The 15,559-nt window shown below is 65.8% G+C and overlaps 1 protein-coding gene across 2 annotated transcripts; it reads right to left on the reverse strand.

Annotated features, from left to right (window-relative positions):
* Positions 1 to 565: 565 nt before the first annotated feature.
* KRI1 (KRI1 homolog) lies at positions 566 to 15,461 on the reverse strand. 2 transcript variants are annotated; one of them, XM_030546053.1, is made up of 19 exons: positions 13,647 to 13,773; positions 13,319 to 13,395; positions 12,859 to 12,964; positions 12,217 to 12,319; positions 11,570 to 11,621; positions 11,143 to 11,192; positions 10,755 to 10,851; positions 10,431 to 10,505; positions 9,773 to 9,882; positions 8,728 to 8,854; positions 8,232 to 8,327; positions 7,618 to 7,788; positions 4,713 to 4,788; positions 4,181 to 4,272; positions 3,817 to 3,958; positions 3,302 to 3,432; positions 2,654 to 2,718; positions 2,144 to 2,239; positions 566 to 1,326 (listed from the first exon to the last, which is right to left on the reverse strand). In XM_030546053.1, the coding sequence occupies exons 1-19, from the start codon at positions 13,720 to 13,722 to the stop codon at positions 912 to 914; spliced, it is 2,157 nt and encodes a 718-aa protein (XP_030401913.1). In that variant the 5' UTR covers positions 13,723 to 13,773; the 3' UTR covers positions 566 to 911. The 2 variants fall into 2 exon arrangements, with proteins under 2 accessions (XP_030401913.1, XP_030401914.1); XM_030546054.1 differs by lacking the exon at positions 13,647 to 13,773 and adding an exon at positions 14,145 to 15,461 and having other exon boundaries at positions 12,859 to 13,395.
* Positions 15,462 to 15,559: the final 98 nt, after the last annotated feature.

Raw genomic sequence — 15,559 nt, forward strand, 5'->3', positions numbered from 1 at the left:
GGCACTAGCCCCCCACAGCGGCCAGGGCTGCCCTGCTGTGCCCCAGGGCTGAGCACTAGTAGCAGGGGTGGGCACAGCCAGGGAGCAGCAGCTGGGAGCCAGAGGTGGCACCAGGGGCTGCCCCAGACCAGACTGACAGCACAGGGCCAGGGGCTCACCCAGTTGCGGGGGGGTGCAGTTCATGTAACACCCTCCCTGTGCCCCCAAGAGAGCTGGGAAAAGCAGGAGCTACCCCTGCCCCCTCCAGCCTTCCCCCAGAGGCAATTTTGCATCAGAAAAAACAGCTTTGGCTCAGTTTGTGCTGCCTGGAGCCGGCGCTGCCCGATTAGGGCAGGTAGGAGACTCGGAGCCGTGGCATTAGCAGGTTCCCCTGAGGACACCGGCTGCCAGGGCTAAGGCAGCCTCTGCTTTGCAGGGGGAGGGGGGACAGCTGCTCACCCGACCCAGCCCCCCTCCCCGAGGAGGGGACAGCCCTATGCAGCCAGCAGAGTTCCCGTGTGCCCCCCAGCTCTGGGGGAGCCGCAGTCGGCGCTGGCAGGCCCGAGAGGAAAGCTGCACGCGGAGCTGGAGCACCAGGGCGAGGTTTATTCTGGAATCGGTAAACAAGGGAACAAGGCCCGGCAGGGCTGGAGGAGAAACGGGCTCTGCTCCACTCTCTGCCACCAAACACTCAGCCCCAGCCGGCAGCACACCAGCTCCAGCAGGGGAAACTGAGCCAGAATTGGACCCAGACATCTGGGCTTCGAGCCCACTTCTTTGAGCAGCGCCGCCTCTGTGCGCAGCGGGCAGGAAGGGGTAGAGACAGTGACCCCAGCTGCCGGGGTGGGGTGAGGTAAAACTGGCCCTGGGGCAGAAGTTGCCACCCTACCCTCAGTTTCAGGGTAGGCCTGGGGCCCCGCTCCCCGCCATGCTCAGGCCTGGGCAGCTTTGCCCTTGGCCCGCTGAGGCTGTTGCGCCGGCCACTTCCTGCTTCGGCACTGGAGCTGGCGGTAGAGCAAGCGGCGCGCGTTGAGCCCGTAGGCCTGGAGCCTGTGCCCGCTGAACTCCCGCCCACCCACCCGCACCTTGGCACCCAGCAGCAGCCCCTTCCGCCCCCTCCGCTTGGGGGCAGGGGCCTGGGGCCCAGGGGAGACCTTCCCCTCCAGGCCCCCAGGCTGCCCAGCAGGGGGCAGGGTGGGGCTGAGGGCCCCTGCCGTGGGCACCGAGGGCCCCTCATCCTCCTGGCACTCAGCCAGGTCAGCGCCATGCGGCTCCTTCCCCTGTGCCTTGTCCTGGTGCTTCTTGCCCAGCTTCGGCCGCGTCTTGTCCCCGCCGGCCTCCTCCGCGCTGCAGGACAAGGAGGGGCCATGTGAAAATCTGGGGGGGAGACCAGGGCATGGTGCCAGTTCAGCCCTGCCATGCCAGAGCCACCCACTCCCTGTGAGGCCTGCGGCCCCGAGAGCACAGGCATCGCCAGCCCGGGGGCCCATCCAGCCTGGTATCGCGTCTCCAGCAGAAGGGGCAGGACGCCCTGCAGGAGGCAGGAGAAATACAAGCATCCAGGCTATTCACGCTGCCCAGCTCTTGGCCTCCCTGGGATCATGTCCTATTGGTATCCAGCAGGGGTGGGCGGGCGGGCAAAGGCCGCCCACTTCTAAAGGGCCTCCCCCCAGCCTAAGGGGAGGACCCACAGGTCTGGGACACCAAGTAATTACAGGGGACAACTAATGAATCCCTGGGATCATGTAGCAGGGAGTTCCACCGACCCCCAGTGCCTCTTGTGAGCACAGCATTTCCTTGATAGGAGGGCGATGGACTCAGGGGCACCCCCCGCCCTCCCAGCCTGCTCCGCCGGGGACAGCCTGGCAGGGGGCACTGACCAACAGGCCCAAGCAGTGGTGGGGAGAGGAGGCACCCTGCTCTCTGCAGAACAGCCTCAGTTCTGAAACCCCAGTGCAACCCCCTCCTGCTGCCAGCCCCCCGGGGGGGTGGGGGCGCCCATCCACCAGCCTCCTGGGACTCCTAGAAACCAAGGAAACTCCCAGGCAAAACAAGGTGGTCAGAGACGAGCTCCCATGCAGGTGAAGGGTTCAAATCGCGCAGCGGGAGCGTGGGGGACTCAGCGCTGGCGCCCCCTGCTGGAGCCCAACCCCAGGGTACGTACGCAGCTGAGAGGGACTTGAGGATCTGCTGCTTCTTGCTGGTGTTCTGCGCCTTGCGGGTGTAGGCGGCCTTGTCCTGGAGCTCCTCCTTCTCCGACCTGCGGGGAGACGTGGGGCAGGAGGGCTCAGATACTGACCCACAGAGAGGGACCCAGAGGTCACCCTCCAAGGCCTCCAGTTGGAAGAGACGGGCTGAGAATCAGGCCAGCAGCCTGTGAACGGGACATGGACGATAATCCAGCAATGCTGTGGCAGAGCGCCAGAGAGGGAAACTGAGGCGTACACACAACCCAGGAGTCCTGACTCCAAGCCCTCCCCTCCCAAAGACAGGGAGAGAACCCAGGAATCCTATTTCACCTCACCCTGCATGTGGTTTTCGAGCAAAGCCAAGTCCTGGTCTGAAGCACCCCTTGTCCCCAGCTGGGCCGGGGGCCCAGGACCCATCTGCTGCCGTTCCATCCCCCACCCCACCCCCAAGCACCACAGGGGAGGGCAGCCCCCCAGCCCCTCACCTGTACATGCAGGTCTTGCGCAGTGAACACCAGCGGTTTAGCTCCTTGTCGTCAGCGGCCAGGATCTGACGGGGGGCGAGAGCAAAGTGGGGGAGGGTTCATGACCTGTGAGGGGCAGGGACCCCTAGGAGCTGGGGATCAGCCTTGGATCCAGAGAGGGAAACTAAGGCACAGCGAAGGGACAGGATTGATCCCCTGAGGTCAGAGAGTCAGGGCAGAGCTGGAGAGAGAACCCAAGAGTCCTGGTTCCCAGCCCCCCTGTTCTGACCACTAGGCCCCACTCCCCTCCAGAAGTCGGGCTAGGCCCAGAACTGTGGGGGCCGGAGGAGCACAGGAGCGGGTGCCAGGCAGGGAAGGGGCACCACGTGGAGGAGGGGCGGGTACCTCGTCGGTGCTGAGGCCGAAGTCGCAGGGCACCACGGCGCGGTACCTGAAGGGGCGACAGGGGAGGGCGAGAGAGGGGCAGGGCAGGGGCGGGCACCAGGGGATGGCGGGTACCTCGTCGGTGCTGAGGCCGAAGTCCCAGGGCACCACGGCGCGGTACCTGAAGGGGCGAGGGAGGGGGCGACAGGAGGGCGAGAGAGGGGCAGGGCAGGGGTGGGACGGCGGGCAGTCGGGGAAGGGTGGGCACCAGGGCACGGCGGGTACCTCGTCGGTGCTGAGACCGAAGTCGCAGGGCACCACGGCGTGGTACTTGAAACGACAGGGCAGATCCCCGATCAGGTCCTCGTAGTCCAGCCGATAATACTCGTCCAGGTACTGCTCGAAGGAGCCCTCCTCTGGGGGGGGGCAGACGGGGGGCTCAGCACAGCCACGGGGGGGGGGGGGGGCTTCAGGGGCTCCCTGGTCCAGCAACACCCTCCGAGCCCAGGGCAGCACCCCCAGTACAGCCCCATCCCCCAGTGACCCCCCCACCCAGGTCAGTTCCCTCTCCCAGCTGTGGGGGGCCCTGAGGCACACCCAGAGGGGGCTGGGCCCCCTAGCTGCAGGACGCCCTTGGGGCAGACCCAGAGGACACCGGGAGGGGCAGGAGAGAGGCAAAGGGGGGCACCCAGGGACTGGCTGCACATGGCTCCCAGTGGGGTGGGGCAGGACGGCTGCTGGGCCCAAGGAGCCTGACACCCCAGGACACCCGTGCTGGACAGACCCCCCCCCCCTTTTACCAGGGTCGAACGGGGGCTTCTCCTGCTCCACAGCCTCCGTGAACCGCCTCTTGCGCCTCCTCTTCCCCAGCAGCGTCGGCGCCTCCTTCTGCCGCTTCCGGGGGAGGTCTGGCCGCACGCGGGGGTCGTAATCCGCGTCCATCTGGGGGGAGAGAACCGGCCCTGGGCGCCCGTCACACTCGGCTCAGGGAGACACCCCCCTACCCCCCGCACCTCCCAGGCCACGGGCCCCGATCCCCAAGCGGGGCCCCCCGAACGTGCCGGGAGCGCCCCCTGCTGGAGTCACCCGGCACTGCCACCAGTGCCATGAGTTCAGCCGGGTCTGAGCACCAGCCGGCAAATTCTCTCTGCCCCAGCGACGTACAACAAAGTTGGGGTCCTCGCAGTGCGGCTCGTAGCTCCCCTCTTCCTCCGGCCACTCGCCCCGGCCAGTCCAGTTGTCCCAGTTCCAGCCGTCTGGGTCCAAGGGGAAAGAGACGGTTTTGTTGGAGCGGAATCCTACTCCTACTGCCCCCCCCCCGAAGCCCCCAGCTGTGAGCCCACCACTGAGAGGCAGCCACCTCTGGCTGGGACATGGCAGCTGATTTTAACAGCACTGCCCGCAGCATTTGGGACAGGAATGGGGGGGGGCAGCTCAGATGCAATGCCCCCTTGCTGCCCCCGCACCATTTTCAGTTTGGGGGCGCTAAGGAGCCAGCCCAGACAGCTCCCCCAGAACCAGCTCCTCAAACTCACGTGCCCCTCCCAAAGGGAGTGAGTCTCATTTGCATATGTGAATATGCAAATCAGTGGGGGTGGGGAGAAGTGATCTCCCAGCTGATCTGAGCACAGAGGCAGGGTGGCAGTCTCATGGTGCCCCCCCATTGTCCTCCCCCCATATTCCCCCCTCCACCTACCATCCACGCCCTCCTCCTCCTGGAACTGCGGCTTCTCCTCCTCCACCTCCCCATAATACTCGGCCCCAAAGAATTTCTGTGGGGTGGGAAGAGAAGGAGCCGAGTGAGCAGCTGGGCTGAGAGGGGCAGGATCCCCCTCCTGCCCGGGCAGGGAGTCCCAGGGGGACACGACAAAGGAGTCCCCCCACGGCAGGTCCCCACCCTAGACCCCTGCAGGGCTGCACCTCCTGCCGCTGGGGATGTGGCCTGGTGACCCACAGAGGAGCCAGGCCAGGCTGGGGACATGGGGCCTGGGCCAGATGGGAGCCAGACGGGCTTGGCACGGGACATTAACCCTTGAAGCCCAGACGGGCATGGCAGAGTCAGGAGATGCGAGGGCTCCATGGGGCGAGTGGGGAGGTCCCTGTAGGCCAGCCAGGAGGTGCTGGGAGGTGCCCAGGCCCCACTGGCGCGCTGGGGGTTGTCTGTGGGACAGGGCTAAGAGGTGTCAGGGCCCAGTGGGGTGAAGGGGGCAGGGGGAGGTGGTGTCTGCGGCGCAGGGCTGAGAGGTGCCAGGGCCCAGTGGGGTGAAGGGGGCAGGGGGAGGTGGTGTCTGTGGAGCAGGGCTGAGAGGTGCCAGGGCCCAGTGGGGTGAAGGGGGCAGGGGGAGTTGGTGTCTGTGGCACAGGGCTGAGAGGTGCCAGGGCCCAGTGGGCTGAAGGGGGCGGGGGGAGTTGGTGTCTGTGGCACAGGGCTGAGAGGTGCCAGGCCCAGTGGGGTGAAGGGGGCAGGGGGAGGTGGTGTCTGTGGCACAGGGCTGAGAGGTGCCAGGCCCAGTGGGGTGAAGGGGGCAGGGGGAGGTGGTGTCTGTGGCACAGGGCTGAGAGCTGCCAAGGCCCAGTGGGCTGAAGGGGGCGGGGGGAGTTGGTGTCTGTGGCACAGAGCTGAGAGGTGCCAGGCCCAGTGGGGTGAAGGGGGCAGGGGGAGGTGGTGTCTGCGGCGCAGGGCTGAGAGGTGCCAGGCCCAGTGGGCTGAAGGGGGCGGGGGGAGTTGGTGTCTGTGGCACAGGGCTGAGAGGTGCCAGGCCCAGTGGGGTGAAGGGGGCAGGGGGAGGTGGTGTCTGTGGCACAGGGCTGAGAGGTGCCAGGCCCAGTGGGGTGAAGGGGGCAGGGGGAGGTGGTGTCTGTGGCACAGGGCTGAGAGCTGCCAGGCCCCAGTGGGGTGAAGGGGGCAGGGGGAGGTGGTGTCTGTGGCACAGGGCTGAGAGCTGCCAGGCCCCAGTGGGGTGAAGGGGGCAGGGGGAGGTGGTGTCTGTGGCGCAGGGCTGAGACGTGCCAAGGCCCAGTGGGGTGAAGGGGGCAGGGGGAGGTGGTGTCTGCGGCGCAGGGCTGAGAGGTGCCAGGCCCCAGTGGGGTGAAGGGGGCAGGGGGGATGTCTGTGGCACAGGGCTGAGAGGTGCCAGGGCCCAGTGGGGTGAAGGGGGCAGGGGGAGGTGGTGTCTGTGGCACAGGGCTGAGAGGTGCCAGGGCCCAGTGGGGTGACGGGGGGGGTGTCTGTGGCACAGGGCTGAGAGCTGCCAGGGCCCAGTGGGCTGAAGGGGGCGGGGGGAGTTGGTGTCTGTGGCACAGAGCTGAGAGGTGCCAGGCCCAGTGGGGTGAAGGGGGCAGGGGGAGGTGGTGTCTGCGGCGCAGGGCTGAGAGGTGCCAGGCCCAGTGGGGTGAAGGGGGCAGGGGGAGGTGGTGTCTGCGGCGCAGGGCTGAGAGGTGCCAGGGCCCAGTGGGGTGAAGGGGGCAGGGGGAGGTGGTGTCTGTGGCACAGGGCTGAGAGGTGCCAGGGCCCAGTGGGGTGAAGGGGGCAGGGGGAGGTGGTGTCTGTGGCACAGGGCTGAGAGGTGCCAGGGCCCAGTGGGGTGAAGGGGGCAGGGGGAGGTGGTGTCTGTGGCACAGGGCTGAGAGGTGCCAGGGCCCAGTGGGGTGAAGGGGGCAGGGGGAGGTGGTGTCTGTGGCACAGGGCTGAGAGCTGCCAGGCCCCAGTGGGGTGAAGGGGGCAGGGGGAGGTGGTGTCTGTGGCGCAGGGCTGAGACGTGCCAAGGCCCAGTGGGGTGAAGGGGGCAGGGGGAGGTGGTGTCTGCGGCGCAGGGCTGAGAGGTGCCAGGCCCCAGTGGGGTGAAGGGGGCAGGGGGGATGTCTGTGGCACAGGGCTGAGAGGTGCCAGGGCCCAGTGGGGTGAAGGGGGCAGGGGGAGGTGGTGTCTGTGGCACAGGGCTGAGAGGTGCCAGGGCCCAGTGGGGTGAAGGGGGGGGTGTCTGTGGCACAGGGCTGAGAGCTGCCAGGCCCAGTTGGGTGAGGCGGGGGGTGTCTGCGGCGCAGGGCTGAGAGCTGCCAGGCCCAGTTGGGTGAGGCGGGGGGTGTCTGCGGCGCAGGGCTGAGAGGTGCCAGGGCCCAGTGGGGTGAAGGGGGCAGGGGGAGGTGGTGTCTGCGGCGCAGGGCTGAGAGGTGCCAGGGCCCAGTGGGGTGAAGGGGGCAGGGGGAGGTGGTGTCTGTGGCACAGGGCTGAGAGGTGCCAGGCCCAGTGGGGTGAAGGGGGCAGGGGGAGGTGGTGTCTGCGGCGCAGGGCTGAGAGGTGCCAGGCCCAGTGGGGTGAAGGGGGCAGGGGGAGGTGGTGTCTGCGGCGCAGGGCTGAGAGGTGCCAGGGCCCAGTGGGGTGAAGGGGGCAGGGGGAGGTGGTGTCTGTGGCACAGGGCTGAGAGGTGCCAGGGCCCAGTGGGGTGAAGGGGGCAGGGGGAGGTGGTGTCTGTGGCACAGGGCTGAGAGGTGCCAGGGCCCAGTGGGGTGAAGGGGGCGGGGGGAGGTGGTATCTGTGGCACAGGGCTGAGAGGTGCCAGGCCCCCCAGGGCAAGGTGGGTGGGTGCACGGGGGCCTCTCGCCTGCATGAGCCGGTCGTGTTCGGCCGGGTCAAAGGCCCCCTCCAGCTCCTGCTCCCCGAAGCCCACGGTCGCATTGCCCGTCGCCTCCCGCAGCTTCTCCAGCTTGGCCAGGATCTCCTGGCGCTTCAGGTTCTTCAGCTGCTTCAACTCCTCCTGCTTCCGGGCCTTCTCCTGGGGGGGGACCGGGGGTTATTATGGGAGGGGCTCCGCTCGGTCGCTGACACCTCCGCCACATCCTCTGCACCCGCCAGGGGGCCCATGCAACACTGAGAGATGGGGGGGCGGGGGGCTCCTAGCCCCCAAGAGACTCTGTGTCCGATAGAACCAGCCCCTGGAGACACCAGTACACGGAGGGTAAAGACCAACCAGAGACAGGAGCAGGAAGAGAACCCAGGCATCCTGGCTCCCAGCCCCCACCCCGTGCTCTAACCACTAGACCCCACTCCCCTCCCGGAGCTGGGGATAGAACCCAGGGGCCCGGGCCCCCGTTCTCTCCCCACACTGAACAGTCTTTGTTCACTCAGCTCCGCAACTCAGGCTGCCCCACAACCTCCAGGGGTGGAGAACCCCCGGCCCCCGTCAGCCCACCCCCGCACACTGGGGGCATCTCTCACCTTCCTCTTCCTCTCCCTGATCTCCTCACGTTTCTCCTTGCGCCGCTCGTCCTTCCTGCGCACCGAGCTGGCGATGGTCCGGGGATAAGTCCTCACCTGGGGGGGGGGGAAGGGCACCCGTATTACCACCAGATCCCCCCCATGCACACAGATGAGACTCCAGGGACCCTGACGACCTGCACCCATCGCCTGGACACCCCCCCCACTCCAGCTAGGGGGGGCCCATCTGTGTTGGGGTCTCCCAGCACTCCCATCCTGGAACCCTACCGTGCCCCACCCAGCTGCCCTTGGCTCGAGTCACTCCCCCTCCCCCTCCCCGGGGGACGAGCATGGTGCCTGGGGAGGGACACAGCGCCTGGGGGGGTGCAAGAGAGACACAGCACCCGGGGGGGGAACAAGGCACCCGGGTGAGGAAGCAGGGGGGATACAACACTCGGGGGGGCAGGGGGACCAGGGGGAAGGCAGGGGGACCACACGGCACCCAGGGGTCCCTTACCAGCTGCGCGTCAGGCTCCTCAAAGCGGAAGTTGTACTTGTGCTCAAACTCCTCCTGCTTCTGGAGGAAGAGCTCCCCCTCGTCCGAGGAGTCGTCCAGCCGCAGCGGGGATACAGCCCCGGGGCCCCTGAGGAGAGACAAGGCCATGGGGGGGAATGTCTCCAGGAACTAACCCCCCCCGGAACTTCTCCTAGGGGTGATGTGACACCCTGGGTGGGCCATCGGCACCGGGGATCGAACCCACATCAGCCAGGCCTAGGAGCAGCAGCTTTCCCCTGCACCACTGAGGACGGGGGGGGGTTGGGGGCCCCAGTCCAGGCTCCCCCCCCAGCTCTAGCCCTCCCCAGGCCTTTGCCTTATGTTTCCACCTCCCCAGGACAAGGACAAGCGCCCCCTGCTGCAGCCATCACCCTCATTCCGCAGCACTGCATGCTTGCCCCATACATTGATTTCAACAGGTTCCCCACCAGGCACTAGCCACCCCCCCAGGGAGTTACCCTGCCCCCATCCCAGCTACAGGGAGCTCTGCTCACAGGCCATGTTTTCACCCCCACCTGCTATCCCCAGGAAGCCCCCCCCAACACTCCCAGCCCCACGGCTGCCCCCCCACTGCCCCACAGCAGCCACACCCGTCCCCATCTGGTTCCAGTGGGGTCTCCTCCTGCCACAGCAATAACCCCGCCAGCTCCTGCTCCGATTGGCCAGGGTGGCCACACCCACCCTAGACTGGCCAATGGGAGAGGCGGCTGGTCTCCAGGAGTTCCAAAGGACACACGGCCTGGCAGGCATAGCTGGGGCAGAGCCGCCCATCGGGGGGGTGCTGCTGTGCAGAGCCATGATTCTGGGGGTCCAACCTCCAATGGATCTGCAGGGCACATAGCACAGGGGGTCAAACCAGGCCCCCCAAATTAGAGACCCCCCACCCAATAAAACATGGTCCACTCATGATCTGGCTCCCGGGGTTGGGGTCCCTCATCCAGCCCCAAGTGGCAGGGAAAGACAGAGGGCAAGAAAGCCGCTCCCCAGGTGCACCCACTGCACTTGCCTTCCCTCCTCCTCCTCCTCCTCCCTGTAGCCCTTGTTCAGGATGTAGTCACGTAGGAAGCGCTCCCCGGGGTCCAGCGTGGGGTCGCTCCAATACTCCTTCAGCGGGGCCTGGTGGAGAGAAGACGGTGGAACTCACTGCCACAAGGTGCTGACTGAGGCCAGGGTTGGGAGAGGGGTTTAGGACCCCCTCTTGCTTTGGGGCAGGACCCCAACGCTCTGACGTGGGTCGGGAGAGACTTCCCCCAGGGGCAGGCAATCCCATTTCTGCCTCCCGCTTCAACCTCTGAAGCAGCTGGTGCCACTCCTGTCCAAGCCGGGATCCCAGGCTAGATGGGTCCCCGGGCCAAGCCAGAGCTGCAGAGAGATGGGGGCGGGGAGGAGCGGATCTCAGGCTGGGCTGACCCACACTGCACCCGTCACAGGCTGGCCGTGGGGCGCTGCAGTCCCAGGAGATTATGAGGGAGAGAGCAGAACAGACCCTGAGGGGCGGGCGCCCAGCAGGGAGCACTTGTGGGGGTCTCTGCCTGGCCCCCAGGCATCCTCCTCCCACCGATCGCGCCCAGCCCGGGCAGCCAGGGGCAGGTCACAGGGGACGCTGGCCCTGGGGTCGGGGGCTCCGACAGCACCTGGCCGGGGGAGAACGGGCGCCCACTTACCAAGTCCTCGAGCTGCTGGTCCGGGGGCAAATCCTGCCCTTTGAGCCAGCTGACATAGTCCTCCTCCTCACGCGCCTGGGGAGGAGATAGCAGAGACCCCGTCAGCACCCTGGACGACTGCGCAGCCCCCCCCGGCCCCGAATCCAGCCATCCCAGCAGGAGGCGCCACGCCGAGATCCCCACCTAGGGGAGTCAGCTCCCAGAACCACAGCCCCGAGCCCAGCCACCTGACCCCACCAAACCTGCCCCCTTCCCCCGGCACAGGAACCGTCTCTGCTCAGGGACCCAGAGCAACCCACCCCCACCCGCCCCGCAGTCACCCACCTTCTCCTCCGTGCTCTTGATCCGTTTCTGCAGCAGGGCCGAGCCGCCCTCCCCTGCGCTCTCCTCCCCGTCGCTGTCTGCCACGAACGGCCGGAAGCTGCCAGGACCGGGACGCCGCGGGATTAGCAGCAGGCACCGGGGTTCGAAGCCACTAGACCCCCCCACCCACCCACCCACCCAAAGGCGCCTGCTTGGCTGGAGTGCTGAGCACCACTAGCCCCCCCCTCCCCCAGCCAGCACCTCCCCAATGGGCGGCTGCTGCATACCTACCCCTTTGGAGGCTCACAGCCCACACCCCCCGGGCGGCCCATGTCTGGTGGGTCCCTGCAGGGACCCACCCTGGCCACCCACGCCCACCCTGTGCCCCATACCCCGCCCTCCCCCTAACCTCTCCTTGATTCGCTTCTGCTCCTCAGCGTAGCTCTGGGAGGCGGCTCTCTGCACAGCAAGGGAAACAGAGGGCTAAACTTGGCACCGGTCTCCATACCCACAAAGAGATCCCTCCCTTCGTGCTGAGATGCGGCCACCTCTGGGGTGGGGCATGGAGGTTCTTTATACAGGATTCCCTCCCCTGGCACTGAGATGCGGCCGCCTCTGGGGTGGGGCCCAGCAGTCTTTCAGCAGCTATGCTGCAACAGCATAGGGCAGGAAGAGGAGAAGCCCATGCCCCATTGACACCGCAGGTGGAGTTTAAGGAAGCAGAAAGGCTCCATAGGGGGAAGGCTTCCCTGGCACCTCCTCCCTCACTCTCTCTGGGCAGAGAAACAGCCCCCCCGCCCCCAACCTGAAAAGGCCCTTTCCAAACCCTTCCCCACCTTCTGTCTTTCAGCTGCTGCTTCCTCGTCCTCCTCATCCTCCTCGTATTTGCTGGAAGAGGAAGAAAACTGGTTATTTGGCAGCTTCAGCCTTTACGCAGCCCCTGCACCATGTCGGTTGCCATCGGCAGAGGGGCCAAGCACCCAATCCCGGCTACGTCAACACTGCCACAGACCCACAGCTGCCTGCCGGAGGAGGATCCCTCAAACGCAGCACTGCCCTTTCAGCGACGGGGCAACCGGTCCTGGGCCTTTGGCCAGTGGCCAGAAGGAGGCCAACCCCTCATCTGCATTGTCCTCAACACCCACCTAACACCTGAAGCTCTGCATTAAGCCAAGGGCTATAATCCAATTGCAGGTTTCAGGGCCTCAGCCAGTTGCTTGCAGGGGTCAGGAAGGGATGTTTTTCCCAGTGTACAATTAGACAGATATATCTTGGGTTATGTGTCCCCCTCCCGCCTGCCTCTAAAGCATCAGATTGGCCTTGGCTGGAGACGAGATATCTGTCAGTGTACATCAGGGCTCTGACCTGGGACAATGCGTCCTCCGTTAAGATGCATAGCTGGTGGGTCTTGCCTACTTAAAACAGACAAACTCTATGAAATTGCTCCTCCGGGGAAACCCGTAGCCCAGCCCTCGCTCCTTACCCTTCCTTCTCCAGGATCACCTTTCTCTCGTAATCCTTCAGGTACATGGGTTTCTCCTTCCTCTTCGGAGCTGCTGCCTCCCTCCCGCTTTCTGACGAAGAATCTGAGAACAGAGCCACAGCCCAGCTCAGCATTGGGAGCCGGGCGCTCTGGTCCAGGGGAGACAGCTGGACATGTGGGCCAGAGATTCGGGTGTTTTGCAGGCTGGGAAGGGCGTCCCCATAGATCAGGGAGCCACCGTCCAGCATTCCTGGGTCGGGGACCCCAGCCGTGGCCTTAGGGGTGGGGACTTCGGGAATGGAGTAAAGGCAGCGGGGGAGGGGTCTCAACTGGGAATTAAGCGGGGGGGCAGGAAGGGGATCCCATGCAGTGTGTCCCTCCTAGGTTACTATGGCAACATGGCGACTGCCCATGGGAGCCAGGCCTGTGCCTCTGCCCTGAGCGGTCCCCGTCCCCCCGGGCACAGCTGGCCGAGGGGAACAGAGTTACTGTGACCAGCGGGACCCACCTCGGACAATACTTGCTCCTGGCAGCACCACAGAGTTACGTCAACCCTGCGGCTCTGATGGGGGGAGCCACCAGGGCAGGGAGCGAGGGGGAGGGGTGCACAGCAGAGACACACACGGGAGGGGGAGCCGTTACCTGCTTGGCTGCAGAAGGTGGCGTCTTTCTGGTAGATCCTGGGGTCCCTGGTTTTCAGCAGGGCCAGAGTGCGATAGAAATCTCTGTCTTGCAGGGGGTCCAGCTCCTGCCGGGCCCAGCGGGTTAATCAAGAGCAACCCCCACCCTTTCTCTGGGGCACTGTGTCTAGCACGGACCTCACCCCACAGGGTACCAAGGGGCAGCTCAGCATTATTCCCACAGGACAGAGGGGGAAACTGAGGCACTGAGCAGGGAAGTCACTCACCCAAGGGCACAGAGCCAGTCAGTGTCAGGGCGGGGGCAGAACTCAGGAGGAATCCTGGCTCCCAGCCCCCTGCTCTGACCCACCAGCCCTCTCCCTCTCCCCCTCCCAGGGCTGGGGATAGGACCCAGGAATCCTGTTCTGAAGCCGCTCCCCGTTCTCAGGGCCGCTGACCCCCAACCTCCATCGCACGCTCACCACATCGTCCCCACTTTCCTCCGATTCCGAGCTGGACTCCTCGTCGGCCCCCGCGTCGGGCCCATAGCGATCCTGCACTGGGGTGGTCAAAGGCAGTGGGGTTAGCGGGGGGCTCTGTGGGTCCCTCTCCCCCTCCCCCCCAGGTGCCCAACCCGCCCCAACCCCGCACCCCCCAGCCACCCCCAGCCCCCTCCTCCAGGATCACGGAAGGAGCGGGGGGGGTCTCTGGGTCGGGGGCAGCCCAGGACCGGGGGGGCTGCAGGGACAGGCCCCTGCTGGGGAAAGGCGCCCCTGGGTGGGGGTGGGGGTGGGGTCCCCCCCGGCTCACGCCGCTGCAGCTCCTCCCGCCGCCGGTAGCGCCCGTAGCGGGCCGCGAAGGCCGCGTTGACTTTCAGCTCCGGCATCTTCCTCGCCCCCCACGTGGGCGCCGGGCACTTCCGGGTCGGGGAACCACGTGGGCAGGCCAGGAGGCGGCGCTCAGGGGCAGCGATCCAGCCCCACCCCCACACATTTAAAGGGACCGCAGCTGTCAGTAAAGACAGTGCCCGCCCCCTGCTCCCCCCACCAGAGCCCAGGACCCCCCCCCACCTCCTTCCCCAACCAGAACCCCCCCAGGACACCCTCTCTCCCGCAGCTCTGCCAGTGCCCCTCAGTCCCCCGCCCCCCCAGCCCCAGGTGCCCCTTAGCAAACCTCTGTATCTGGAGTAGTTCCCTGCCTCTTACCCCTGTGGTACCTGAGTGTCATAACCAGGAGGTAGGGCAGAGCTTTCGTCCCTATTGTACAAATGGGGAAACTGAGGCCCAAAGAGATTTGGGCCTAAGCTACCTGGGGTCTGTGGCACACTCTGCTGGGGGGAGAGATGCACCGTTTGGGTTCAGCCCACGGTGGGCTAGATCACGGCGTGGGGGTGAGGCGCTGCCGCTGAGAAAAGCCTCTGGCTCCGGTAATCTCTCAGCTGCTCATGGCTTCTGGCACTCGCCCCAAGCTGAGATGTTGTGAAACGGCCCCAGCTGGGCTGAGGGCTTTCACTTTTATTTGTAAAGCTGCTGGCAGCAGCCAGCTCTCCTTTCTCATCTCCTAGCTCCGAGGCTGGGCTGCCCCACCCTGGCCTGGCAACAGGCACCCAGCTAGCATTGCCAAATGCCGGCTTCCTTCCTTCCGTTGCTGTGTCACTGAGCACCCCACCCAGAGGCTGGGCCCAGGCCGCAGTGACAGCCCATCTGATAAACGTCCCTTGCAGCGTCACCTCTTGTGCAAAGATCTCCGTGGAGACCCAGCCAGCCCTAGGAGCAGGGACAGGCCCGGGAGCTGGGATCCCCACCCCACGAGCACCAGAGCGGATCCCACTGCCCCCCATCCCCTACAGGTTCCTATAGCAGCATCTGAGCCAGGACAGATGCCCTCCCTGGCAGCAGGTACCTCCAGGGAAACCAGCTCCCCTGCCCCCTAGGGGCCTAGCAGAAAAGGGGAAGGTACCCGGCCAGCATCCCCAAGCTGGGCTCCAGGCGTGGCTTGGGGGAAGCACAGTTCCCAGCATTACGTGTAGCATCTAAGGTTGTGCTGGATTCCCAGCCAGCCCGGCAAAGGCTCCGGAAAAACCTGAATAGCTCTGAGCCCTTCTCCCCACAGCCCGACATGGATCAGGTGGGAGAAGAGCTCTGCCCGAATCACTGGCATCTACACGGATTCTTGGCATCTACTCCAGTCCCTGGTGCAGGTTACAGGGGAACAGGAGGCTCAGACAGGGGAAAAGAGAGGGTGACACACCAGGGAGCAATGGTGCCAGACCCCCAGTGTCCTCCCACCGGCACTTACAGCAACTGGCACACAGGGCAGGAGAGCCCCTGGCCCAGCCCATCACAGTCCAGTGATGGGGGAGCCCAGAGCCAGGGGACTGTGCTGCCATAGTTGTGTGGGATGTGGCGTGGGTGCAAAACAAGAGGTATTATGGCAGCTGCAACTACTGCCCAGCTCTGGGAGGGGAGTGGGGTCTAGTGGCTAGAGCAGGGGGGTGCTGTGAGCCAGGACTCCTGGGTTCTGTCCCAGGCTCTGTTGCAATCTGTGACACCTCAGAAGAGTCACTTCCCCTCCCAGTATCAAATGGGAGCGGTGACGAGAAGTCTGACTGAAAAGTGCATTGAGATCCTAATTCCCAACCTCTGTGGCAAGACGGCTGCAGGGAACCCACCAGCCCCACCCATGCCGCTGGGGCCGCCATCTCTGCCGAAAGGAAGAGCCAG

The sequence above is a fragment of the Gopherus evgoodei genome, unplaced genomic scaffold (genome assembly GCF_007399415.2).
Source record: "Gopherus evgoodei ecotype Sinaloan lineage unplaced genomic scaffold, rGopEvg1_v1.p scaffold_40_arrow_ctg1, whole genome shotgun sequence".
NCBI lineage: Eukaryota > Metazoa > Chordata > Testudines > Testudinidae > Gopherus > Gopherus evgoodei.

Coding starts and splice junctions, on each gene's coding strand:
- KRI1 (XM_030546053.1), bottom strand. CDS start 13,722: ATGCCGGAGCTGAAAGTCAACGCGGCCTTCGCGGCCCGCTACGGGCGC. Junction 10,852..11,142: donor CAGAAGCGAATCAAGGAGAG/GTTAGGGGGAGG, acceptor CGGTCCTGGCAG/CTTCCGGCCGTTCGTGGCAG. Junction 9,883..10,430: donor ACCAGCAGCTCGAGGACTTG/GTAAGTGGGCGC, acceptor TCTCTCCACCAG/GCCCCGCTGAAGGAGTATTG.